The sequence below is a fragment of the Leptonychotes weddellii genome, chromosome 10 (assembly GCF_054177405.1).
Source record: "Leptonychotes weddellii isolate Sample4059 chromosome 10, ASM5417740v2, whole genome shotgun sequence".
NCBI classification, from domain to species: Eukaryota; Metazoa; Chordata; class Mammalia; order Carnivora; family Phocidae; genus Leptonychotes; species Leptonychotes weddellii.
In genome coordinates this window covers 43,434,642-43,461,134 of record NC_138378.1, presented here as the reverse complement: position 1 = coordinate 43,461,134, position 26,493 = coordinate 43,434,642, and the positions used below count along the sequence as shown (strand labels likewise).

Genomic DNA, 26,493 nt, shown 5'->3' with positions numbered 1-26,493 from the left:
GAGGGCCAGGAAAATCTATGTCAAAACACAGGTTCAGGGGCGCCTGGGTGGCTCAGTCAGTTAGGTGTCTGCCTTCAGCTCAGGTCATGATCCTGGAGTCCTGGGATCGAGTCCCACTTCAGGCTCCCTGTTGGTGGGGAGTCGGCTTCTCCCTTTCCTCCCTGCTTGTGCTCTCTCTCGCTATCTCTCTCTCTCACCCAAATAAAAAAAAAAAGTTAAAAACAAAACAAAACATAGGTTCACCCAAGGTAGAGAACCTAATAAACTAGCCCCCAATTTAAGGAAGGATCTGAATCAGCCATTGTGCTTTTTGCTGTCTGGGCTTGTCTCCTCTTCAGTGGTCTAGATAAACCTCATTTAGCTGAAGGTGGTCCTGCCCACAAAAATAAACAAATGCACAAATAATCCAGTGTCAGGTCATGATAACATGTGTATCCCAGGCAAACAGCTGTATTTAGTGCTCAGTGGTGGCAACAGAGGTTTGCTCATTCAAATTCTGTGCCAGATTTGAGAAGCATGCTTGGCTCTATAGCCCCAAATCTGCTTTTCCAGCATTTACTGGTAACCTTTTGACCTACGTAAGCCCTTCTGTTGACTTCTTTCTGTGTGACTTACTGAAGCATCCATAGAGAACAGAGCACACCTGGGTGACGAGCATCTGGAATCCCTCCCCATGTGTCTTGCAGTCCTCTCTCACTAAGGCCACTACTGTCCTGACACTAACACCATATATTTGCCTTGCCTGTTTCTGATCTTTGTAGAATGGAAATACACAGTACATGCTCACTACATAGTCTCTGACTTCCTTTACTGTATATTATATCTGTGAAATACAGTTCATCTTGTCTCGTTTTTTTTTTCCATCATCATATTTCATTTTTTGACTGTATCATAGTTTACCCATTCCATTTATGAACATCTTGGTCATTTCTACTATTCTTCTAATAAATTGTTTATCTTCTTGAAAAATGTCTATTGAAACTGAAATAAAAACATTTCAGACAAACTACAGAGTTTAGCACCACCATACTTAAGAAAAATGAGATTCTAAACCATGCACTTCAAATAGATAGAAAATTATCCTAGACAGAAGGTCAGAAATACAAGAACAAATGAAAAACAAAGCAGTAAATATTTGGATAATTCTTAATGAACATTGATTATATAAAATAAAAAATAATATTTCATGGGGAGTTAAAATAGAGCAAGTTAAAATATATGGCAACTCATAAGAAAGGCATGAAAGTCAGGAGTATAGTAGATGAAATGAAAGTGTTACATAGGCTTCCTGTTGTCACAGAAGAGGGTAAAAGTATTGACTAATAGTAAACTTTGATAAGCTGAGGATGTGTGATGTAATTTTTAGGATAAATGGTCAGAGAAAGGAAATAGACTATATAACTTCTAACTTAGTAAAGGGAAAATGAAGTCCTAAAAAAAAAAAAAGTAAATCCAAAGAGAGGAAACCAGGGAGAAAACACAAGCAGGTCAGATTGAAAGCACACAATAGAATAGTAGATTTAAATCCAAATATATCAGTAATTATATTAAATGTAAATAGACTAAATAGTTAAAAGATAAAGCTTTTATAAACGACACCTGAAATATATGGATACAAAAAGTTGACATTATTAAAATTTGGTGAAAAGATGTATCATGTAGATACTAACCAAAAGAAAGCTAGTCTTTATGGTAAAAAACATTACCAAAGTAAAGAGGGTTAGCATTTTATAGTCATAAAAGATTCAGTTCACTAAGAGGATTTAAATGCATATTCTATGACCCAGCAAGCCCGTTCATCGACATATACTCCTAAGAAACTCCTAAGGACACATGTGCAATACTGTTCAAAGCCTTTTTAAAAAAAATAACCAGCCACTGGAAACAATGGGAATATTCATCAGTAGAATGGATTAATAAATTTTTGCACAAACAATGGAATACTATACAGCAGAGAAAATGCATTTTGCATGGCAGCTTGAATGAACATTACAGAAGTAATATTGAGTCTAAGAAGCAGGACATAAAAGAATATATGCATATGATTCCATTTAGATCAAATTTGAAAAGAGGCAAAACTAAACCATATTGTTCGGGGATGCATACAAATGAGGAAAAAAGCAAAGATGTTAAAACCATAAAAGAGTGGGGGGCAGGGAATTTAATAGGAAAGGAGCCGTGGTGGAGGAGCCTCTAAGGTGCTGATATTATTCCATTTTTTGGTGGGGTGGTGATAGCCTGGATATTTTCTTTTTGTATATTAATGTTTTATGATCATCAGATCCCCATTTTGGGTACATTTTCTAATTATTAAAATTGGTAATAGGAGTTTTTTGGTGATTAGTTTGTGACTCACTTTTACTTGTTATATTCTTCTGTTTAAAAAAAATCTTAAGTGAGTATTAGAACAAATGAACGTTCTCAGAGCTAAAGGCAACAATAAGATGTTTCCATCTGAGAATAAAAACAAAAGGCTAAGGTATTATATAGTGATCTGTTGAAAGTAGTGCTGACCTCTCTTTTCTTTTATTTACCAGGTTAACTTTGAGGAATTTAAAGAAGGTTTTGTGGCAGTGTTGTCATCAACTGCTGGTGTTGGCCCCTCAGACGAAGACAGTAGTTCTTTGGAATCAAGTAAGAGGATTTCCTCCTCTCACTTCAAGTGTTTGTTTTTTTCATTATTTGTTACCTTCTAGAGTATGATATTCAGATTGAAGAATATAGCAGGTCTGAGAACTAAATTGTAACTCCACTCCCTTACTGCCAACCTGTGTGGACTGGGACAAGACTTTGGGTTTTTTCTTCTTCTGTTTCCTTATTTGTGCGATAGTGTTGGAAAGGAGAAGCTCTATTGTTTTCCTTTACACATAGCACTTCTGTGTGTATGTGTGGTAGTCTGTCTCACACCAGGCAATTCTCCAACACTATCTGGGTGTCCTACATTATAACTCAATCCTGACAGTGCCTACCTGCAGATAGCCTCAGATTCCACAGGCCAAGGGCTCAATCCCACAATATGGTCCTCACTTCAGATGACAGTCACAGATCCAGGTTGTCATCTATGCTTCTGATTGGCTATAAATCAGAGGTTCCCACAACCCCTTCCTCAGGTTCAATTAATTTGCAAGAGGAGCTCCTAGAACTCAGGAAAACAGTTTACTTATCAGATCACCAGTTTATTATAAAAGGATGTAAGTCAGGAACAGCCGGGTGGAAGAGGGCACAGGGCAAGGTATGGGGAAAGGATACAGAGCTTCCATGCCTTCTCCAGGCAAGCCATTCTCTCCCAGTCTCTGTGTGTTCACCCCAGAAGCTCTCTGAACCTTATCCTGATGGGTTTTTATTCAGGCTTCATTACATAGGCATGTTTGATCAAATCATTGGCTATTGGTGATTGAATTCAACCTCCAGCCCCTCCCCCTTTCCTGGAGGTCAGAGTGGGGCTGAACATTCTAACCCTCTAATCACATGGTTGGGTCCCTGGGCAACCAGCCCCCATCCTTAAGGGCTTTCCAGAAGCCACCTCATTAACATAAACTCAGGTTTGGTTGCTCTTGTCACTTAGGACATTCCAAGGGTTTTAGGAGCTCTGGGCCAGGGATGAGATGAAGAACAAATACATATTTATTATAAATCACAGTATCACAAGTGTCAGATAATATTGTGTGCTGTCCTTAAGGCATGGGCTGTTGACAAGATAAAGTAGATGTAGAGCAGTTGAAGTTTCAAGAATTGAAAGCTCAGTGCAGACACAGGTGTATCTAGACCACTGAGGTTGGCAGAGCACGTAGGATGCCAGCAGCCAGAGACAGACCTCACTGTTTCTTTTGTCAGACAGTAGTGGTGTGTTGTGCTGATAGGCCTAATTAGACTCCTGTTATGGGAATGGGGCTGGTGGGACAAAGATAGCATGTCCAAGTGGAAGTGGTGTCCTGAGGGGGGATGCTCCCTGGCTTTGGTAATGGTCAAGAGGTGGAGGGCAGGTTTGGAGAGCGGTCCACTCAGGGGCATGTAGATTGTGGGGTGAGGGTCAGAAGATGCTGACAGACGTCATTAGTGCCTGCTCCGTCAGACTTGAGGCCGTGAGTGGCAGCGATGCTTCAGACCCATCTTGGCTATCTCTGATGAGTATTGGGTAGGTGAGTGAAAGGGGGCATGGGGCAGTGTGTTTGAGGTTGGAGGCATGGTATTGATGAGCAGACCGAGGAGGGAGCTCTTTCCCTCAGCCCACGGCAGGCTCCTGCCATGGCAGATCCTTGGTCTGGAATAGGTGCATGACTGGATAACAGGGATAACAGTGTGGGAGGGCTTGGGGCAGGGGAGTGGGAAGTGTAAAGGATGAGAGCTCACATCGACTGTCTTCAGTGTGCCCAGACTCCCAGAGATCTGTAGCATTATCATGCCCATTATTCAGATGAAGAACTGAGGCTTGATGTGTGAAGGGATTTATTTGTCCAAGATCCCACAGCTAGTAAGTGAGAACCAAGATTCGAGTCACAATTTTCCAGTTGCAAGCCCTGGGCCCTTGTATATGCGGTGTAGACAGAACCTGCTCCTTCCATTGGCTGCCCAAGGCTGCAAGAGCTCCTGGGTATAGTGCAGAGAACCCTGCCGTGGGAGGAGCAGACCAGCAGTGGGAACCATTTATAGGATCCTCAGGGCATTCGCTGGTTGCTTTGTCTGACACTTTTCTTCTCTAAGAGGTGAAGATGGCCACTGGCCTTTACGAATACAGGATTTGGGAATATGGCCTGTGATGGTGTACAAGAATGGAAAGGTGCCCAGTGTCCCTGACCCTGCACGTGCCCCTCCCACACTAGAGAATGCATGGAGCTTCTAAACGTAAAACTGGATCTGTGGACAAGCACTAAAAAAAGCCAAAAACAAAAACCAAAAACAAAAAAAAGAGAGAAAGGAGCTATTCTAGGACTTGTGGGTTTTTTCTACCTGTTCTATTTTTTTGTTGTTTTCTTTGGCTTTTTCTTTTCTTTTGGATTTCAAAGCTTTCCTCAATTAAATGGTCATATGTGTGGCCTGAGACTCCTCCCCTCATGCCAGCCTAAGGGGTGGGGGACATCAGAGTCCCTCTGAGTTTTCTGTGCTTGGTTTCCTAAATGTGCCTCAGCTTCCCACTTCCCACCTGATAGGACTTTACCTCTTCCTAAACCACTTCAAGGTGGAAGATTCTTCCTCTGCCCACATTAACCAGCCTGCAGCCTCTCTGTAACCAGAAACCATGCTCAGATGCAAGAGCCTATATTCACTGGTCCTCACTTACCCTTTTGGCAGCTCTCTGGTGGGAGCCTTTTTCCGTGTTTGTAGCCTCCGCCTTCTGAACACTGCTGGGTCTGCACACAGGTTCTGTTTTCTCTTTGCTGACTCAGACACTTTGCCCTCCTCTCCAGCACATCACATGCCTGTTGTCCCAGGGTGATTGGTATAGTGTCCATGATTACCTCCAAGTGTCCCAGTGAGGTGAGCAATGCTATATTCGCCCTGCATATTGTCAGCTGCCTTAAATGTCATGCTGTCACTTCACAGTCTGTCCATCCCACAAGGAACTTGGAGTCTTCCTCCCTTGACCCCAGTGTCTGTCTGCCACTGGTATCACTGTGCTTCCAATTGGCCAGGCTGTACCCAGCCCCCTCCTCTGATGTGGTCCCAAGGGCAGGGGCTGTGGCCTGGCCGTTTGAGGTATGGAAGAAGGGAATGATGTGGTACTTGGCTTGAAGGAATGTGACACCTCTCAGTGAAATGCTGCTCAGTTTTCCTGGCCTGGCCTTACTTCACTGGACCCTTTGCCTTTTTCTCCAACCAGCCCATTCTGATTACTTTCCTCTGAACCTGTGTCCTGTCCTCGCTGCTACCCATAATGCCCTCCCCAGTCTCTCTCCTACCCACCCAAATTCCACACAGTGTCAGTGTCATTTCTTCTCTGTCTGAAAGGTCCCAGCTGCTCTGTACAGAAGTGGATAGGTCAGGAGGGAAGAAGGAAATGGAAGGGATTGTTAGGGTTTAAGGGATTCTCATGAATCCCAAACTAAAACCCATGCCTGCCTTTGCCCCAGACTTCAGACCTGCAAAGTTTCAGCTCCTGGGCTGTGTGTGAGGTCCACGCCCACAGTGCCCTGATGGTCCTGTCCAGATCGGGTCCTGAAGTGAGCAGGGTGGGAAGTGACCTTCTGGTCTCTAGAGCAGTATGTCACTGGATTATTGGAGGTTTTTTTCCTTTTTTCTAATAAAATGCTATTAGTATTAGTCTTCTATTAGATAAACAAGAAGTCATTTCTTAGTAGTAGTAGTCTTTTACTACATAAGCAAAAGCAAAATATGCTCAGAAAAATTTAAACAGGGAAACCTGGGAGGCTCAGTCGGTTAAGTGTCTGCCTTCAGCTCAGGTCATGATCCCAGCGTCCTGGGATCAAGTTCCGAGTTGGGCTCCCTGCTCCACAGGTCGTCTGCTTCTCCCTCTGCCTGCCGCTCCCCCTGCTTGTGCATGCGTGCTCACGCATCCTCTCTCTCTCGAACAAATAAATAAAATCTTAAAAAAAAAAAAGAAAGAAAGAAAAATTTAAACAGTACATAGAGTTTAGAGTAGAAAGTTACCGTCTCCCAGCCTGGGTTTCTCAGTCCCCTGCCTGAGGATTAGGGAGAATAGATTGACCACTGTTAACTGTTCTCTGTGTTCCTCCAGACATTCTCTGTGTGCATCTGTAAAGGCTGCACTCCGCATCTTGAAATGTTTTGCAGCAGTGTGTGGGCCCCCCCACCAAACCTCCCATTTTCTTTCCAGCTGCCTCTCGTGCTGTCCCACCAAAGTACGTGAGCGGCTCTAAGTGGTACGGTCGCTGGAGCCGGCCCGAGCCCGAGCCGGGTGGCTCTGCAACAGGAGCCAAATGTTTACCAGAACAGCAGGCCCGGACCGCTGGGAGAGGCCAACTCCGCCGCTCTGCATCTTTGGAAAGTGTGGAGGTGGGTCGGGTCCCCTTCCCCACCCTATTTCACTTAGTCATTGTGACATGACTACAAGAGGATGTGAGGGGCAGGTGGGCATTTCTGGGCATCTCAAGTCACCAGAAGCATGGGTGCACATTGGGAAATGACATTTCGTTCTAAAGTATCTCTGGGTCTGATTGTCTGCAGGGAAGTTCTGGCCAGTGAGTGTACTCCTTCAGACATTGGGGCAGCGGAGAATTGGTATCCAAATCACTTGTTTCTTTCCCTCCCCTGCTTACCACCACCAGCTTTTCCCCAGCACTGGGAGAAGACTGGTTGTATGGTTTCATAGGAGTGAGGAAAGAAAGGGAAGATGCTTTTTTGATGCCCCTGCAAGGTTAGGAATTTGGAAGTACCAAGCCCACAGTCCCACCTGCCTTGAATACTTAGGATATACCAAGGCCCACACTTAAAATTTGGTGAAGATGTACCAGACACCTCCCGGGGCCTTGGGGGTTGATTCTAGCCCCCCATGTCCCTGAGTTGTTCACTGCTGCTGGAGCAAACTCAGGAGATGGGCTGCTGGAGCCCAAAAGCCTTCATGTCAGGAAATATCCATGGGGCAGATCCACAGCTTTCAAGTTAACCATGGATTCCTTAGACCTGTTTCCAAGAATTTCAGAAGGTTCCTAGTTCCTGCTGTCTGTGATGTCCACTTTGTCAGGTGGGGCTTTATGGGGACTTATTTTTAGTAAGACAGCTCTGGGCTTTCACATTAATTTGTTTATATGTACAACATTTGTTGAGGCAAACGTATCTACTTAAATCATAGAGTCCCTTTGCTCAGGGATGTTCTATGCCTAGACAATACCAACAAACCCCAGGTGTTCACTTTTTTATCCTCTTTAACTTTGGTCCTCAGATATGGAGGTCTGAGGAGTCTGCTCTGTCTCCATTGTACCATTCTGCGTGGTAAAACCATCTTGGATCCCTGGAACTAGAACATGAGAAAATGTTGTTTTAAGGTTGCTGGTTGGGCTGAATGCGTTAGAAAAATGGGACACAGCACCTGCTCCCAGATTCCACTCTCATTTCATTGCCAGCTCTGAGGGCCTCTGAGTCTTGGTCAACTTGACATTCCTTCCAGGATCAGTCATGGGCCACACAGCACCTGTCAGAAGCAACTTTGATTTTGTAGTTGGCTGACTTGGCCACAAAAACCTGAGGTTTTTACTTGAGTCAAGTGTTTCTTGGTGACCTGCCCCCTGCAGGGTGCAGCTTGCAAAGGGCCCTGAGGTGTCAGGTACTTGCTGCGCATCATGCTGTCCCTAGAGCTCCTGGAGGGACAGAGAAAACCACTCTCCCTCCAACTGTTGGCTGAAATGATAAGGATGATAAGGGATGGGGTGCAGAGAGATGAGGACCATTAAGCTTGAGTCAAGATGATGTGGTGTGATGGCAAGTTGACCGTGCTCCACAGCCACTTCTCTCCAGCGCTGTTGTATGAAGCCAGCACCACAAGAAGCTCTTGATTGGGAAACATTTTTCTCCCCTTTTAGGGTACAAGTGCTTGATTGTGTTTTTAGTGTGAACTACTGATGATTTGGGGTTTCTGTTGAGGAACTTCCTGTGTCCCTGTGTCTATACCGTAGCGCTTGGTCTGTGAGAGGGAGCTGCTCTGTGCTGGCGCCTCTCAGCCTGGATGCAGAGCCCACCTGCCAGTGTGGGCTTTCCCTCGAGGTGCTTCATCTCACCATCTGTTGTTCCTCTTCCTCAGTCCCTGCCCAGCACCACAACATACCGTTCTGCTGTTCCTGGAGCTCTGTCCACTGCCACATACTCCAGGGAATTCATATCTTTCTCTTTTCATTTTCCCAGAGTCTCAAGTCAGACGAAGAAGCTGAAAGTGCTAAAGAACCTCAGAATGAGTTGTTTGAAGCACGAGGTAAAGCCACAGCTTCATGGTTGTGCTCCCTCCCTTTGACCAGTGCTTTGAAGTTCAAGGAGCTAGGTCACTGGTCAGTGAGCCAGCTGTGTGTAATTTCCTGGGAAGCATGCCGAGTGGGTGGTGTCCCTTGGGGGCCCCTACTCCAGAGGTAGTCCCAGCTGGGAGGTGGTCACTTGATCCTCAGCATCCCCTGAGGTCAGACCCTTAGAGGCCACTGGCCAAGTGAGCAGTATGTTCTGCCACGTTCTCATAGTCTGTGAGGGCCAGCTGGCAGGCATGGCCTTGGGGGGTCTCAGGCCTGTTGCACTGCCTTCTTAAAGTGCCGGGTCTGGGTACATCCTCTTCCTGGCTGTGTGCAAGCAGTCTTGGCAGCTGTCAGCAGCCCTGTCTGTGCTCCAGATGAAATGCCAGACATGGTCTTGGCCCTCGGGAGCCTTGCAGGAGCAACCAGAAGGCAGCAGCAGGTATACATAAGCAGGTTGCAGTGTGCCCACATGTGGGTCTGTGGATGACTTAAGGATGCCTCCCACATGAGCGCGTCACAGGGCAGAAAGTGCAGAAACTTAATTTGAAGGGGGAGACCTGAATTGATCTTGAATTTCTGCTGCAGTAAAAAATCAGCAGCTGGAACCGAGCATGCTCTACATTGTGGTCCTCAAGGACAAGGGCCACTGATCATTGTTTACCTCAGTGGATGTCAGAGGAAATGACCTGAGCACCCACCTGGGCTGCTGGACGAAGCACATAGATCAGGAAGAGCAGCCAGGCCATCACATCCTAACTGCCTTAGCCTCAAAGTCTAAATTTAGGGTGGGAAAGGAAGGACTGGCCCAGAAGGTTGTGCATGGTGCAATTTGGGATCTTCACCCGCAGGTTCTTCCTAGCCTTGAACAGACACCTTTCCAACAGATTAGAACTGACAGTAGTGCATGAAACTCACATCAGATCTCAGAGGATTGATTTACCTCTTCCACCATCCCTGAGAAACAAACCCTCATATCAGAGGTGCTTTTATGTTTTTACTTAGAAATTTCAGACTCTTTAAGCTAGAAGGGATCTCAAAGAAGGCATTTTCCTCAGCCCAATACAGTGTTGTTCATGAGCACACAGCCAGTATGGACTAGCTGTGGAGGGGATGTCTGGCTTGAAGCATGGCTCATCAATGGATGGCTTCTCATGGCACCCCCAGCATTGGTCTGTGTTCTTCTACAAGTTGTTTCTCTGGCAAAGCTCAGAAACATAAGTTTCTAGAAAAAAATTTTTTTTAAACTAATCTGGCTTTGGGGTTTTTTTTGTGTGTGTGTGTGTGTTTTGGGTTTTGTTTTGTTTTGTTGTGTGGTTTTTGTTTTTTTTTTTTTGGTAAATACAAATAATGCAGCCCTCTTTTATGTGCTTTCAGTGGTCTGACTTCTGACTTTAGGAGGTTCCCTTCAGAGAAAGCTTTCCCCACATGGACCAGAGATTCCCCCCCACTGACATTTTATTATGAAAATTTGCAAACACAGAATGAAGATGAAAGAATCATACTGTGAACAGCCTTGTACCAATCACCTAGATTCCACCTTTGATGCTTTGCTACTCAAGTGTGTCCATTGCCCTGTCCATCTGATTTCAGAGTACATTGCCAGCATTGGGGTGTTCCCCCCAGGTGCTTCCACCTGGAGCGTGGGGTTTATGTGTCACTCTCCCTGCTTCAGGCCAGCTGCCAGCTTGGGGTTCTGAGGTCTTCGGGTGCCTCCAGAAGCCCTGCAGCCCCTCCTTGGACACCCCTGAGAGCCGGGTTCGGGGCATCTGGGAAGAGCTGGGCGTTGGCAGTAGCGGCCACCTCAGCGAGCAGGAGCTGGCCATCGTCTGCCAGAGCATCGGGCTCCAGGGACTGGACAAGGAGGTGAGAGGGGCCAAGGCAGACCACACTGGAGGACGGGCTCCTTGTGATGGTCAGGTTGGTGTTGGGTCTGGAGAGTCCCTTCACCCTCCAGACACTGATGCGGTTGTATCACTTTCTGGTCTGAAGTCCTCTGATAACTCCCAGTGCTGCTGCTGAGGTCTGCACCCACACAGGTCACAGGCGGCCTGCCTCACTGGCGTCTGAGCATCTTCACTCATGACCCTTCCTCTGCCTAGAGTGCCCTTTCCCCTTCCTGCGTTGCCCAGTTCTAGCACCCAGCCTAGATATCATGGCCCCTGAGGCAGGCTGCGCTCCCCAGGCGCTGTATTCACCCCTCCTTTCCTCTTGCAGGGCCCTAGGGGAGGTGGGTGGGCAGTGGTGATGGGGAAGCTCCCCCTTGGTAAAATCCTCCTTAGCCCTGCTGTCCTTGCTAGTTCCTGAACCGCTGGGGGCCCAGGGCACATTCCATATGTATGTCTTCCTCTTACCATCCAGCAAGTTCCTGGCATGGTAGACTGTGAATGGGTATTTGTAGAAATAGGAAGTACAGGTGGCATCCATTCACAGCAGGGTGGAAACTGAGCAGGCGTGGAGATGTCAGGCCAGAGCCAAGGGAGATCAGGTGTGTCCCAGACAGTTTGAATTTGGTAAGGATGAGCAGACTGCCCAGCATGGGGAGGGAAGGCCTGGGTGGTGGTGGCCTCAGCACAGGTATGGCGGCTTTTGTCTAGGAACTGGAGGATCTGTTTAACAAACTGGATCAAGATGGAGACGGCAGAGTGAGTCTTGAGGAATTCCAGCTTGGCCTATTCAATCATGGGCCCACTTCACTTCCAGAATCTTCCACTCCTGTCAAACCGAGCATGTCCTGGTCTCATTACCAGGTAAAATGGGATGATTGAGCCTTGAACCACAGCAGTAACTGCTGTCACTCTCTGGCCTTCAGCATCTTCACAGACCTGGAAGTTGGGGGTGGGGTGGGGTATGTACATGTGTGTGTGTAAGTGGGAGGCCACGTGACTTAGATTCTAGAACCACACAGGTCTTGGGGCTGATCTGGCATTGCCCCTCCCTAGCTGTGTGTCCCTGATAGAGTTACTTGCCTTCTCTGAGCCTCAGGCTCTTCATATGTAAAATGGGTGCCTGCCTCCTGGGGATTTTATGAGGATTACATGGCAGTTCCTTGGTTGTGGGATAGGCTGCCTTCCAGGAGGAGAGCTCCTTCTCTCCTCCCTGTTGCGGTGCAGTGAGAGCATTCCAGATCTTCCCTAGGAGTAGCTCTCCAGGTACTCTACCCTATGCTCTCCCTGTCCTGTATTCCTAAATCTTCTCTCTCATACAAATACCAGGTCTCTGCAGATGGAGGAGAGCAGATTTAAGGCAGTTATTTAAATTGTGATCTGGTTTGGTGACCATTGGCTTAGCATTTGGTTTTACTCCATCCCAGGACAGCAAAACCTCCCTCTTCCACCACAGGACATGGTTCTCTGAAGAGTCTTGCTGACGTGGCTAATCCCACCCTGCACTATGGGTGGTGCGGGACCAGTAACGTTCTCTGCTAGGCGGGGTAATCTGAGAGTCCAGTTTCTGAATCTGAACCTGAAGAGAATGGACAGAGAAGAAACTAGGAGCATTAAAGGAAGGTGTCAGACCATGTAAGGTCAGAGGCCACAATGAAGTCCCACTGGGTCATGCTTAGAGCCAGTGGAAGGAAGGTGCCTCCTCTGTGGTGGAGCTGGCCCTGTTCCTGTGTCCCAATGAGGAGGCACAGCGGACAGGGCTCTGAGCCGTTGGGCACAGGCATGAGGCCAGGCAGGACCCAACTCTAATCAGAGGCAGGGGCCCAGGGAAGCCCTGACTGCCCAGGAAGTGCCCTGAGCCAACACGGCTGCGAGTGGAGGGTATTGCATCCTGTGTATATGGGCTCTGGCGTGGCATGGTGCTGCTGGGCCTCAGGTATGTGGCCCAGCCCCCACCTTCTCCTGTTAGGCCACAATGTACCTGTCCTCAAGCTCACAGTCCGCACAAAGGAAACAGGTGGGAGGGAGATAAGGGTGGTCAGGGTGCATTTAGGTATCTGAGCTTTTCCACACGGCCATGGCCACGTTCCCAACTATTTTGAGCTACCATCTCCCCTTTTGTAAACCGGGTCAAATGCCTACTTTGTAGGGCTGTAAAGTACCCAGCACAACTTAGTGAGCACCCAATTCCTGAGTTAAGTGTTTATGGAGAGGTAGGAACACAGCTGAGAACAGATGAGGGCATGTGGGCCTATGAGCACCTGCTGAGGACTGAGTGTGGGGAGAGGACGTGGGGGGCTGGGAGGGGCCATCAGAGCAGAGCCCTGGAAAGCACAGCCATGGAAGTGTTGGGGGAAAGTGTTTCAGGCAATGAGACAAACTTGGAATGTTTGGTAATAGCAAGAGACTCCTGTGAGGGGGGTTGAGAGGAGGCCAGCAAGGAGGGGAGCCCTGGGAGTGTGGCAGGAACCCTGGCTGCCAGAAAGGAGCAGCTGCTCCTAATTCCTGTGGCCCCAGACAGCAAACGCTTGTTCTGCCTGAGACAGAAAATCTTTTTTCTTCTTAATTTTTTTTTAAAGATTTTATTCATTTATTTGAGAGAGAGAATGAGTGGCAGGCGGGAGGGAGTGGGCAAAGGAAGAGGGGGGAAGCAGACTCCCCGCTGAGCAGGGAGCCCGATGCGGGGCTTGATCCCAGGATGCTGGGATCATGACCTGAGCCAAAGGCAGACACTTAACTGACTGAGCCACCCAGGCACCCCTACAGAAAATAACTGTGCTTGACGGATTCTTATAGCCCCTAAGTCTAATAGGTCAGTTTTCTGGCCAAGAGATTTTTTCCCCTTCTTAAAACTCCCCAGTTCTGGGGCTCCTGGGTGGCTCAGTCAGTTGAGCATCTGACTCTTGATTTTTGGCTTAGGTCTGGATCTCAGGGTCATGAGATCGAGCCCCACATCAGCTCCACTCTCAGTGGGGAGTCTGCTTACCCCTGCCCCCTGCTCGCACTCTCTCTTTCTCTCTCTCTCTAATAAATAAATAAATCTTAAAAAAACAAAACCCAAACTCCCCAATTCTGTCGGCTGTGAGATGTGTTCCTGAGGCCTGGGGAGACCTGTGACATCTGGGCCATTCTACCTCCTCTCTTCCAGCCTGTCTTGGGTTGCTTTCCACAGGCTGGATCTTCTAGCATTGGCGGGTGCCTTCTCTGGCTCTCCCTTTGAGAGGCCAGGTGCACACCATTACTGAATCGGGGAGAGAGGTTAAAACTGCTCATGTCTCCCACGAAGCAGCTTGTGCTGACTGGTCAGGCCACACGGGCACTCGGATGGGTTCCCGGGGCAAGGCCTCTGGTGGACGGTAGGAAAGCAGGCACCAGGGTCCTTGAGGAGGCAGTGGGCTGAGTGTCTGGAGCCCTGGGTTCAAATCTCCACTTTGTTGCCTGCAGAGCTGTGCAGTCTTGGGCACACCGTGCGATGGTGCCATGCCTCTGTTTCCTAGTCTGGGAGACTGGGTTCTTATCCGGCCTCAACGAGACAGTGAAGGGCTGAGCACAGGCCGTTGAGGTCGGAAAAATCTTAAAAATGAACCGGAGGCCGAAGTGCTCACGGGTACCTTTGCTTTCCCTGCACACAGGTCCTGCAGGAGGGTGGCTGCCAGACCGCCACGACGTCGTCCCTGGTGTCTGTGTGCTCAGGCCTGCGTCTCTTGTGCAGCATTGATGATGGCACCGGATTTGCATTTCCTGAACAGCTCATCGCCCTGTGGGCCCAGGAGGGGATTCAGAACGGCAGGGAGATCTTGCAGGTCTGGAACTGGTCCCTTCCCAGCTGCCCCGGGAGAGCATCCAGGTAGCATGGGGCCGGTGGGGGACCTTGGGGCCCTCTGCCCACAAAGGAGGCTGGACAGAGAATCCCAGACGCACAGGGCCTGAACTCTCTACAGAGAACCCCATGTAGGAAAGGCCTGTTGGAATCGCTTTCTTTATTTTTTGCTATTAAAATATAGGAGATTTTGAGACGCCTGGGTGGCTCAGTCGGTTAAGCATCTGCCTTCGGCTTGGGTCATGATCCCAGAGTCCTGGGATCAAGTTCCAAATTGGGCTCCTTGCTCAGCGAGGAGCCTGCTTCCCCCTCTGCCTGCTGTTCCCCCTGCTTATGCATGTGCTCTCCCTCTGACAAATAAATAAATAAAAATCTTTAAAATATAGGAGATTTTAACTTAAAAAGATAATAAATAAGAAGCAGAAAAACAACAGTCTGAAACAAATCCATTTGAAAGTAGGTTTTAGTATACTGACATTCTTTTCAGTGCATTGTTAGCCTTGGAGATGTTCTGCTTACCTGGATGAGGTAGTCAGTCCCAGACAAGGGAAGGAAATTTCCTTCCTTGTGGTAGAGACTCTTACTGGATGTCACAGACCCAGTAGTCTGGGTGTTTCCACTTGCTGAGGACGAGCTCCATAGTGAACCCGAATTCCGTCAGAGCTGCCCGTCAGCCTGGGCAAGCTGTTCTCCCTGCATAGCCCCAACTCGCCCAGACCCTCCCTCCACTGGGTGGGGCATGGAGAGGTGCGCTGCCTGGCTGTCCTCAGGGGGGGCCAGTCTGACCTCCCCCAGGGACACAGCCAGACCCTTGGGGTTTGGAGGGAGCTTGCTCTGGGGGCAGGACAAGGGTGAGGGAAGAACATGCTAGGTGGAAGCGTATGTGGTAAGCTGGACTGATGATCTTCATTTCCAAATTTCACTTTGTGTTGTAAAAAAAAAGTGTCAACTTTTATAGAAAATTATAAAATAATAAAGCCTGCCCCGTTTTTGCTCCCATTCTGCAGGAGCAGCAACCTAACGGCTTAGTGGGAGTTCTGTAGAGCCTTTCCCCAGCACAGAAAAGAAATATATATTTTAGATATTCCAGCTTTAAAAATTTTTTTGCAAAATCGGTGTACTATATATCTTGTTAATTTATGTTACCTTTTTCCTCTTGTACATGTAGATTTTTTTTCTCTTCTAAATCTTGGCATTTAAAATGTACATATATCTTCCTGTTCCTATGCTGGTATTTCTTTGTAGGCCAGTTTCCTGAAGTTACGAGTTTTAACTCTTGATAGGCTTTGCCAATATTACCTCTCAAAATGTCCCTATTAGCACAAACTAACAATACATGGAGGAGTCCAGCAACAGCCTCTACGATGGTCCTCCTGACACCTTGGGCCAGTGCCTCCTGGACCTAAACTCAGCCATTGCTGAGTGTGGCTCCCCAGCAGCCTGGGCAGAGCCTGGACATCCAGGACAGGCCTGGGCCCCTGGTCCTTAGAACTGTTCTGAGGAGCCGGAGGCTGAGCCTGAATCACTGGATTGGCCCCCAGGGAGGGTAGAGAACAAAAGGATTCATGGTTTGGGGATTCTCCCTGAAACTATGCTCCTGATTCCCTGTCATTTGTAGGTGGGTCGGCTGCCATCATAGCCTGACAGATGGTGAATCTCAAATTTGCTTCTGACATTTTCATAACTTACCCTTTTTATTGCTTTCCTGCTGTCACAGATATTTCCAGTTCTTTTTTTTTTTTTTTTTTTTTTTAAGATTTTTATTTATTTGCGAGAGAGAGAATGAGAGACAGAGAGCATGAGAGGGAGGAGGGTCAGAGGGAGAAGCAGACTCCCTGCTGAACAGGGAGCCTGATGTGGGACTCGATCCCGGGACTCCAGAATCATGACCTGAGCCGAAGGCAGTCGCTTAACCAACTGAGCCACCCAGGCGCCCAGATATTTCCAGTTCTTTAGCAATTTATAATTTACCAGTTGCATTCTGAGTTTGCTTCCATTTTGTTGAAAGGCAGAGGTGTTTACTGAATTCTCAGCACTTGGCACCAAGCAAGGACCTGTGAAATTTGTGATTGTTATTTACTCCTCGCATGGCCTGGAAGGTGTTTCTGTCTCATGTGATGGATGGGGTGGCTGCCTGTGCACACAAAGCCAGGGCAGGAGCACCAGCAAGTGGGGCAAGTGGTCCTGGCATGCTGAGTCAGGCCCCTTCCTGCCCGTGACACTCTTAGAAACTGCTTACCTGTGACATTGGTGGTCAGGCCACAGGCTGCTGCCCTGCCAAGAGCACCAAGCACATTGTGACTAAAAAAGAAAGGCCTTTCTGTTGAGAAGGAAGCACCCAGCTGGGTGAGACCTCTGCCTGGACGTACCCAGCTTCTCAAGACCCCTGGCCATTTCAGGGCGCTTCTTATCCAGGCCCTTGAGAATGCTCTGTGAGGAGGCCGAGGATTGGTTATCTGTCCCTCCTCAACAAATCACCATTGAATTACGCTGTAACACACAGTGATGGTTCTCGTCTGGAGCAGCTTCTGTGGGTCAGGAATTTAGGAACTGTGTAGTGGGTGGTTCTAGCCCAGGGTCTCCCCTGAGGTTGGTCAGAGGCCTTGTGAGGGCCTGACTGGGGCTGAGCTGCCATGTCCAAACTGGCAGGTTGATGCTTGCTATAGTAGGAGGGCCTCCATTTCTTGCACATGGCCCCTTCCTTGGGCTGCTTGAGCTTCCTCAAAACTGGGCAGTGGCTTCCCTGGAGCACCATCTCAGAGAGAGTGGGGAGGAGGCATGTGTCTTCCACACCCCAGCCTTGGAAGCCCTACGCTGTCACCTCAGTACCCTGTGGGTCACATGGGCTGGCTCCGCTCAACGTGGGAGGGGAGGACCTGGGTATGGATGCCAGGAGGCAAGGGGCACGGGGCTGTCTTGGAGGCTGGCTCCTACCCACGCCATGTGGTTTTTGATGACTCCTTTCTTCTTGATCGGAAAGCTGCTGCTGTGCCCTCTGTCTGGTACATGATTTGCTGGGCCATCTGTACTTGAGGAATAACAGCTTGAGCTTCCCAGTTACTCCATACGCTTCACCCTGACGTCATTTCTCTTCAGAAGTGCTATGGGAGGTGGGGGGGTAGTGGAAAATCAAGTCTCCATTGTATAAGTTAAAAAAGGGAGCATGCCTCATTCCCATGTGTGATCTGGGAGTGCTGTGGCTCTTTCTCTATAGGCCCTGACACAGTACCTGCCTCTGGACTGGGGCATAACTGATTTTGTGATGTCATAGAAAGAAGCAGGGGTCAAGAATACAACACAAAAAAAGCAAACGCAGCAAGTGTTGTTATTGTCAGTTGAGCAGAGGGGTATACGGGTATGGTTTATTATTACGTGGTGCAATACATATAAATTGTTTTATTCTCTTATTTTCAAAATCCTGAGGGGAAAAGAGTGCTCCACTCTATGGAGTGCTGGGCCATGGCTCATCTGTCAGATCATTTTTCTACCCACATGTACACATATTTCAGAGATTCTCTTAGCTTGAGATGATAAAAACTCAACTCTAAATGGCTTAAGCAGAGTTAGGGGCTCACCTGGGCAGGAACTTGGAAGAAGTTATCCCAGGGGTGTTGTCAGGGCTCTCTTCCATCTCTCCTCTGCTTGCTTCTTGGTGGCACTGAGCTCAGGCCAGGTCTCCTCATGCAGCTTCCAGGGCCAGCAGGGTCCATACAGCACATTATCTCACAGGGAGAAAGGCCTCTCCCCCGGCCTCCTATCAATCCCCCTGACATCCTCTGCTTGGGACATGCCCTTCTGTGTCAGTTACCTTTTCAGGAAGAGGGTCTCTGTCCAGCCTGGGTCACATCCATATCCATAAGATGAGTGGGGACAGAGGCAGAGACTTTACAGACAGAAAAGTTGGCAGGTGGTGCCTACGGGACAGTGCAGATCTGGGCCTCGCCTGTTCTTAGGAAAGCCAGGAAGTGTTTGGAGAAGCCACACATCCTTTCCTGCCCAACGGGCTTTGCTATTTCCAGAGTCTCGACTTCAGTGTGGACGAGAAGGTGAACCTTTTGGAGCTGACCTGGGCCCTTGAGAACGAGCTCATGACGGTTGGTGGTGCCACTCAGCAAGCGGCCTTGGCCTGCTACCGCCAGGAGCTGAGCTTCCGCCAGTAAGAGCCCAGTGTGGTTGGGTGGTGGGGGAGGTGGGTACAGCTGGCTAGGCTGCTGGGTGGGGAGCAGTCCTGGGAAATGGGCATCCTGCCCTTGTCCATCCCAAGCCAGTCCCAGGGGGCAGGGGGCTTGACACCACCTTTCCCACTGGCTCTCCTTTAGAAATGGGCACTTTTGGGGGGACAGGAAAGAGCTAAGCACTCCCTGTGCCTCGAGTGACATCCCCGTGTGTGATGTGAGGGGGGCTTGCTGCTTGGGCTTTTACAGCCACAAAATTTCAGGGTCACTGGCCTTGAGCAGCTTAGAAACTGATGTCAAGGTCCTCCCTTAGCCCCTTTTAGGAAGGTTCCAAGGGGGCATCTGAACCTGACACTCATCCTGCTGACACTTGAGCTCTTGGGTGCAGAGGCAGAAATCCTCCAGTTGGCAGGGATGTGTTCCAAGAGCAGGCAGAGGGCTCCTGAGCTGGGGCGGCTGGCAGGAGAGAACAAAGTGTTCCTCAGCATGGTCACCAAGAGCAAAGTGATGGGGGCCGAGAATGTGTTCCATTTTAGTTGGGTTCAGCTTTCGATTAGCAGAGTATTCAGGCCATCGGGACAGCAGATTGGTGTAAAGATCATTTTTGTGTTTATTGATGTTCCAAAGCTGCAGAAAAGAAATCATGATTTCTCTCCTCAAGACTTTGCATCCCATTAGGTGCTGACAGGTGAGCTTTCTGACCTCAGGCAGCTCTGCAAATAGGACCACAGAAAGACTGTGCCTTGGGAGGGCAGAGGGAGAAAATCTCCATGCTCCTTCAGGGGGAGAAACGGTCACCAGAGTGGCAGGTGCCAGGGGTGAGTGCAGAGCTGCAGGTGGGGCCTGCTCTGGGTGACTCACCTAGATGTCAGGCTGCAGGTGTCGGGGTGTGACCAAGGCAGGATGATGGGTGGTCAGCCTTCTCCCCTTCATGTATCTAGTCCCGGATTTGGTGCTGGGGATCCCTAGGAGAGGAGACAGAAGGGGGCATGGGTAAATTCTCACCTGTTCTGGGCCATCTGGAGGTGTGGCACACCGTAAGGCTCTAGGCTCAGACTTCCTTGGTTCAGAAACTTTCTAGAAACCTTCCTTGACAGGTCATTTAGCCTCTCTCTCAGTATGTGCATCTGTAAAAAGGGCATAGTAGTTCTGGAAACCACTTCTAAGAGATGGTTGGTGGTGGCAGTGAGGTCAGAGCACAGCACTGCCCATGCTCAGCGCCCAGTTAATCATTCATGCAGACACAGGGCTTGCTGGGCCCAGCGCAGGTGTCCCCATCTGAACCTGTCTCCTTCCTGTGGCAGGGGGCAAGTGGAGCAGATGGCAAGGGAACGAGACAAGGCGAGGCAGGACCTGGAGAAAGCCGAGAAGAGGAACCTGGAGTTTGTGCAAGAGATGGATGACTGTCACTCTGCCCTAGAGCAACTCACGGAGAAGAAGATCCAGTAGGTCTTGTGGTCATACCCAAGCCCAGAACTGCAGCTCCTTAGCAGCTGGGCAGTGATTTCCCAACCCTGGCCACCGGTGGGTGGTGGATGTGGGGCTGCCACTAGGTGAGGCCATGGTCATGAACATGGTGGAGCTGAGGCCCTCCTGTTTCACCTGAGCCAGTAGAAATCTAGAAGGTTCACCTCTGGGGATGTCCTTTCTTGAAAGAAGAGGGGTGCATTTAAAAAAGCAGCCTTGCTCTTTATGATGGGACATGTGCAGGGGCATCCAGCTAGTGTGCCTGTGGGCTACAGGGAAAATTCCTATTTTCTACTTTATTTATGGGGTCTGTCCTACTTAACCTGGGTCTTTTGTGTGTGCCTATGGCTAGTGACATGGATGAATGTTTTGAAAGAGGACTGGTGAATGATTTTGGAGCCTGATGAAAGGAGCCTGACATGGTAGAAGGAGCCCAGAGCCCGAAACCTGACTCCAGGCATTGTGAGGTACAATGGAATGGTCTGCTCCGTTGGTGGGGTTGGTGGCTGGACAGACCAGAGGGAAGGATTTCTGACCTTTTATGGACACAAAACCCACCTCTGTGGTTTATTAACCAAAATGTGAAGAAATCCAGCCCCTGAGGATCTCCCAGGTTGGGGCAAGCAGAGGAGGGGCTTTTCACCCCCCTGTGGGAAGCAGTCTATGCTAGGCTTCCCTAGCTGGCAGAGCTGAGCTGGTTATTCACCTTCTGGAAGCTTTTGTCACCTGGAGGTGTCCCCTCAAGGATAGCAAAGGGTGTGCACTGTGGAAAAACCAGTGTGCTGTACTCAGCTCTCAGTAGTGGTGGTAATGGGGACACAGGGAGGCTACCAGCCTCCCCACCTCATTCTCCCTCACCAGCCCTTGCTGTGATCGTGGGTGGACGGAGCCCCTGAGATTCCTCATCTGTGAAGTGGGAATGGTGACAGACCGTCCTCTGCACGGGAGGGTACCAGTCAGTGTGTTTGAGCCCTCAGCGGGGTTTGGTATCTCATGCCTGTGGGTTAGCTGAGCATGGGCCTCCATGAAATGTATGACAAAGAGAAGCAAGAACTCAGGTGGCGTACATGGCTTCAGCGAGCACATGTCTGAGAGCTTGTGACCAGCCATCTCATTCCTGTACCTCTGGGATGTTGCCTCTCACTGTCTTGTGTGGTTGTAGCATTTGAAGGAAACACTTCCCTCACACCAGCCCCGCCGGCAGTGTTTGCAGATATTGTGGCATGACGTACATGAAGTCCCCGCATACATGGCCCTCGGTGGGCAGTGTACGGGCCTTCACAGGACCTTTTACCTGCCCCCATCCACCTTACTGCAGGCTTCTGAGCACCATCCCAAAAAAGGCCTGTTCCTGCCATGTGTGGGGACTGTCACGGTCACAGTTACAAAGCCCTCACCTTCATGGCTCACAGCGGGAGGGATTGGAGGCACCCAGGGGTGCAGCCAGCTTTCCTGGGGCTCCGAGGTTCGCAACATGGCCATAGCGGGTGGGGGGGGCTGGTTTCATGGTCACACAGGACCAGTTGATTGTGTCCAACTGAACAGTAGGGTTGAAGACCAAGAGCCCGTTTCATCTTCACCAGAGATGCTGGGCACCTTCACTGTGCAGCCGGAGGTCTGGAGGTTGAGGAGCCGGTTGGCCCTCTATAGAGGAAGGAGCCTATTCCAGCCTGTGAAACTGTGCTGTGTTGTGCTCCTGTTGTGCACTGGGTGTCCTGACTCACCAGCCACAGTTACCCCATAGGCCATTTTCGCCGCATTTTTCAGCTAAAGAAACTGAGGCCTACAGCAGTGTAGTAGCTTGCCCACAATCACAGTGTGGACTAAAAGTTGAAGCCAGGTCTCCTGTCTCCTTGTCTTATGCTGTCTTTGAGATAAGAGAGCATGAGGCCGGGCGCCTGGGTGGCTCAGTTGGTTAAGCGACTGCTTTTGGCTCAGGTCATGATCCTGGAGTCCCTGGATTGAGTCCCGCATCGGGCTCCCTGCTCGGCAGGGAGCCTGCTTCTCCCTCTGACCCTCCCCCCTCTCATGTGCTCTCTCTCTCTCATTCTCTCTGTCTCAAATAAATAAATAAAATCTTTAAAAAAAAAAAAAAAAAAGAGCATGAGGCCCTGGCCTGCTGTGTATTGAGTGTAAGAAAACAGACCATTAGGCAGGAGGAGCACTGAAGGGTAGAAAGCTTGTCACTTCCCAGGCTCGGCTCACCTGGAGTCACATACCGCCATCCTAAGTCAGCACGTGAGGGTCCCACTGGCTCACCCTCCCATAGGACCCGTGTACTAGGGGTTCCAAGGAAGGTACTGGCTGTCCCTACTGGTCTGTGGGGGGAACATGCTCTGGGCCAAGCAGGGCCACACATCTGAGTCCCCAGGCCTCTGGAATCCCAAAGGCCTGGGATACTCTTTCCTTCCTGGGGAGGCTGGGGAAGGCCAGATGCAGGAGGCTGAGATTCTGGTCTGCTCACCAGTGGAAGTCCACACCTACCTCTGCCTGGTGTGGAGAAGAAGTATGCAAGGGATGGCGTCAAGGGCATAGTGTGGAAGAGTGCGTCTGTGTGTGGGCATAGTGTGGAAGAGCATGCGTGGGGGAGCGTGGTGTGGAAGAGCGCGTGCGTGGGCGTGGTGTGGAAGAGCATGCGTGGGGGGCGTGGTGTGGAAGAGCACATGTGTGGGCGTGGTGTGGAAGAGCTCGCGCGTGGGCGTGGTGTGGAAGAGCACGCATGTGTGGGCGTGGCGTGGAAGAGCGCGTGTGTGTGGGCGTGGTGTGGAAGAGTGCATGTGTGTACAAGTTTGCACACATGCATACTCATTTCCATCGTTTCTGCATGAAAGACTCTCACAGGATAATGGTGATGTTCAGGAGACCAAAACGTAAGGATCCTTTCCCCAAATTTTCAAAAATAACTTCCAGTCAAACCTGAGAAAATAAATAAACATGGTCTCACTGGAAGGAGGTGTTAGTAAGGCTGTGGAGCCCGGGTCGGGAGTCCAGCCATGACACCTTGACTTCTGCATGGATGCGTTGGCTGTGGCCTTGCTTAGCCCCCCTTATCTCAGTGTGGAACATGGGCGGCGGTGTTTATCACAAAGGAGCATTTAGTTAAGAAATAACTGCATTTTGTTTCTGCTCCTGACAGCAATCAACAGTCTCTATTCAGCTGATTCCCTTGTAGCATCCAGCGGTAAAGCCTCCCTGTTGAGCGCTTCTTACTGAGCAAGTTCCTGTGGGTGGAATTAGAATGCTTAACTGGCTGGCTCTTGCAGCTGCCAATGTATGATTTTGCTCACCTGACAGTCTCCTTAGCTCCCTGACCTCACAAAACAGGGTGTGAGGTCAGCGTGGGTTTCCAGAGAGTGAGACTCTCATTAAAAATTAGGAACTGAAGGAACCTTGGAAGAAGACAACAGAGGGATTGCTGACACACTTTTTCCTTTCTCAGTGCCTCCCCCACCTCCTTATGGCCCTTCTAACAGCATGGGTCTGTTGTTAGACTCACCACTAACGTCAGAGGCTTGAGATCCCCCCCTGAGCAGGAGCAGGACTGATTCTGGTGCTACTGAGACCTTGGGTCGCAGCCTCATGGGGACTGTGGGGCAGGAGGGGCCCACAGGGACCTGTCTAGACTCTGGAGCAGCCCGATTCCCACATGATCTTTCCATCTGCCCTGCACTGTCACCTGCCAGCCCTTGGTTAATGTTGTTCAAGGGAGAAAACTTTTTAGAGAATTATGTCCAAGAGCTAAATGTAAGTTGATTTTAGATGATCAGTTTAAGTAACTGAAAACTGATTTGCTTCAGTCACGGCATGTTAGGCTTGATTCTCTCCCAAGCACATGGGAAGAATTTTATGATGTCTTTCCTGGGGTCAGAGAATCACAAACTTGAAAGCCTTATCTTGGTCTGAGGATCTGGTCAAGGAATCCATGAAGGCCCTGTGAGTTAGGATTTTGCCCCATGAGTAATGGAGCATTATCAGGAGTTTCTAGAAATAGCTGTTACGGCTGCATTAGGTTTTTTTATTAGAAGAGTAATAAATGATACATGTACATTGTAGAAAATACAAGTAAAAGTAAAAATAAAAGCAGAAATTTCACCCAGAGGTTATCACTTCTGACGTTTATGTCCTTCACTTCTTTTTTCCATGCACATAATTATTTACAAAATGATATCATATCATATATGCTTTTGTGATGACTGCAGAGCATCCCATTATGTGCATCTGCCATATTTTATTTGTCCATTTTTCTTTTGTTGGATATTTCTAAAGTTTTTAAAGAATGGAGTGATAATGATCAAATTAAAACTACCCCAAAGGTTTGTGGAGTGTTACATTAGGTAGATTTGTCTTATTCTTTTCCCCTAAGTAACAGCTGCCCTTTCTCCATCTCCTTTCCTGCTGGGTGTTCTTTTCTTCAAGTTCTGAAATGAGAAAGTCTAGACTGTCTGGAGGGGCCTGAGGGCAAACCCCTGGTGTTCTCTGCTGAGTTATTAACATTACCAAGCTCTCTGCTGAATGAAGTTACGAGTTTCACTCATCTTCAGTCCAGATGGACTTGGTTTTAGAAATCTTGCTAAACAACTGTTTCAGTGATAAAACTAAGATTTGGGGGCGCCTGGGTGGCTCAGTCGGTTGGGCATCTGCCTTCGGCTCAAGTCGTGATCCTGGGGTCCTGGGATTGAGCCCCATGTCAGGCTACCCGCTCGGCAGCGAGTCTGTTTCTCCCTCTCCCTCTGCCCCTCCCCCTGTTCTTGCGTGTGCGCCACTCTCTCTCTCAAATAAATAAAATCTTAAAAAAATAAATAAAACTAACATTTGGCACTTTTTTCCGCTGATAGAAATGGTTCTTAGGAAAGAGAAGGCAGAAACTGAGAGGGGAAAATGCCTCCTCCTACCTTCTCCTCTGATTGCTTTGGGATTCACCGTCCGCAAGTTTTTTGTTGCCTGGGTCCTGCATGAGAGGCTTACTTCGGTACACATTTGGTTATCCAGGCTGCCCTGGTGTGAGAGGTGGCCGAAAGGCAGAGGGCATCAGAGAGGTCTACCCACAGAGAGCATTGGCTAGCTCACTCCAGAGGCTCCAGGGACCTGCTGGCTTCCCTTGTCACCTCCCCTAGCCCTCGGGGGAGGGGGGCATCCACCATCAGGCCCAGGGTAGGGGGGCTTTAAAGGAGGGCCCGTGCCCTTACAGCATGTGCAGTTTAGCTGAGGTTCACTGACCCCATCTGTCGAGCAAGAACAGTTGAGTCCCAGACAGTGTGGCCAAGTGCTACGGGCAGGAAGGTTCCAGGGAAGAAAGGCTATGTTGCCCGGGAGATATCCCTGGAGAGGCAGGGGTCAGTATGGGCCTGGGGGCCCCTTGGGACCCAACATGACATACCGTGTGTGTGCCTCGCAGACACCTGGAGCAGGGGTACCGGGAAAGGCTGAGCCTCCTGCGGTCCGAGGTGGAGAGGGAGCGTGAACTGTTCTGGGAGCAGACCTGCAAGCAGAGGGCTGTGCTGGAGAAGGACCTGGAGCGCCTTCGGGCCGAGGAGGTCAGCCTCCAGGAAAAGCTGACCCTCGCCCTGAAGGTAGGTGGGGAACAGTGTCTCCCCAGGTCATCCTGCCCTGAATGACAGAATGGAGGTCGCCTGAGGGTTCATCCCCCCTCACCCCACATTTTCCTAGTCAGGGACTGAATACCTCCTAGGAATCTTAAAGTTTACATTTCCATGGTAGGGAAACACCTGGGATTTCCAACTGAGGAACGTTGGCTGCAGCCACAGAGATGGCACATTTCTCGGCCAAAGCAGAAGGGGTCCTGGCTTTTCCACAAGAGGCATTGCCCCTGCCTTCTCTCTGGTCATGGGGCCAGCAGGACAGGTTGAGACCTGTGGGGCTCTTACTCTCTGCTCTGGCTCAGGGGGACAGTGGTCAGAGAGGGTCAGCAGCAGCCAGCTTTGGTGCACCGCATCCCCCCTCCCCCCGCCACCGGAGACCAGAACATCTGTGGGGTCAGCAAAAGACCAAAACCTAAAGCCCACCCTGCTGGAGTCCTGGGTGTGTAGCCTGAAGCAAACGGGGTTTTCTGGGCTTTGGTGAATGTCCTGAGACCCACAGCCACCCTACATTTGGTTCTATCCAGTGAGGTGTCCCCTGGCCCCATGTCCCCTGGTCCCTCCTGTGCTCCTGCCTTCCTCCTGCTCTCCTAACGCAGAGCCTGCAGATTCTTTCCACATCTGCCTGGTCTCTGTTTCCCT

At 49.5% G+C, this 26,493-nt stretch overlaps 1 protein-coding gene across 4 annotated transcripts in view; it reads left to right on the top strand.

The window, feature by feature from the left end:
* NINL (ninein like) overlaps positions 1 to 26,493 on the top strand; it is a 132,178-nt gene that overhangs the window by 52,137 nt on the left and 53,548 nt on the right. For all 4 annotated transcript variants that reach the window (XM_081833289.1, XM_081833288.1, XM_081833287.1 and 1 more), the window contains exons 3-11: positions 2,538 to 2,634; positions 6,794 to 6,972; positions 8,815 to 8,881; positions 10,582 to 10,772; positions 11,504 to 11,656; positions 14,425 to 14,595; positions 18,632 to 18,768; positions 20,092 to 20,232; positions 25,650 to 25,824. In XM_081833289.1, coding sequence (XP_081689415.1) covers positions 2,538 to 2,634; positions 6,794 to 6,972; positions 8,815 to 8,881; positions 10,582 to 10,772; positions 11,504 to 11,656; positions 14,425 to 14,595; positions 18,632 to 18,768; positions 20,092 to 20,232; positions 25,650 to 25,824 — 1,311 coding nt within the window. The remainder of the gene's footprint in view (positions 1 to 2,537; positions 2,635 to 6,793; positions 6,973 to 8,814; positions 8,882 to 10,581; positions 10,773 to 11,503; positions 11,657 to 14,424; positions 14,596 to 18,631; positions 18,769 to 20,091; positions 20,233 to 25,649; positions 25,825 to 26,493) is intronic.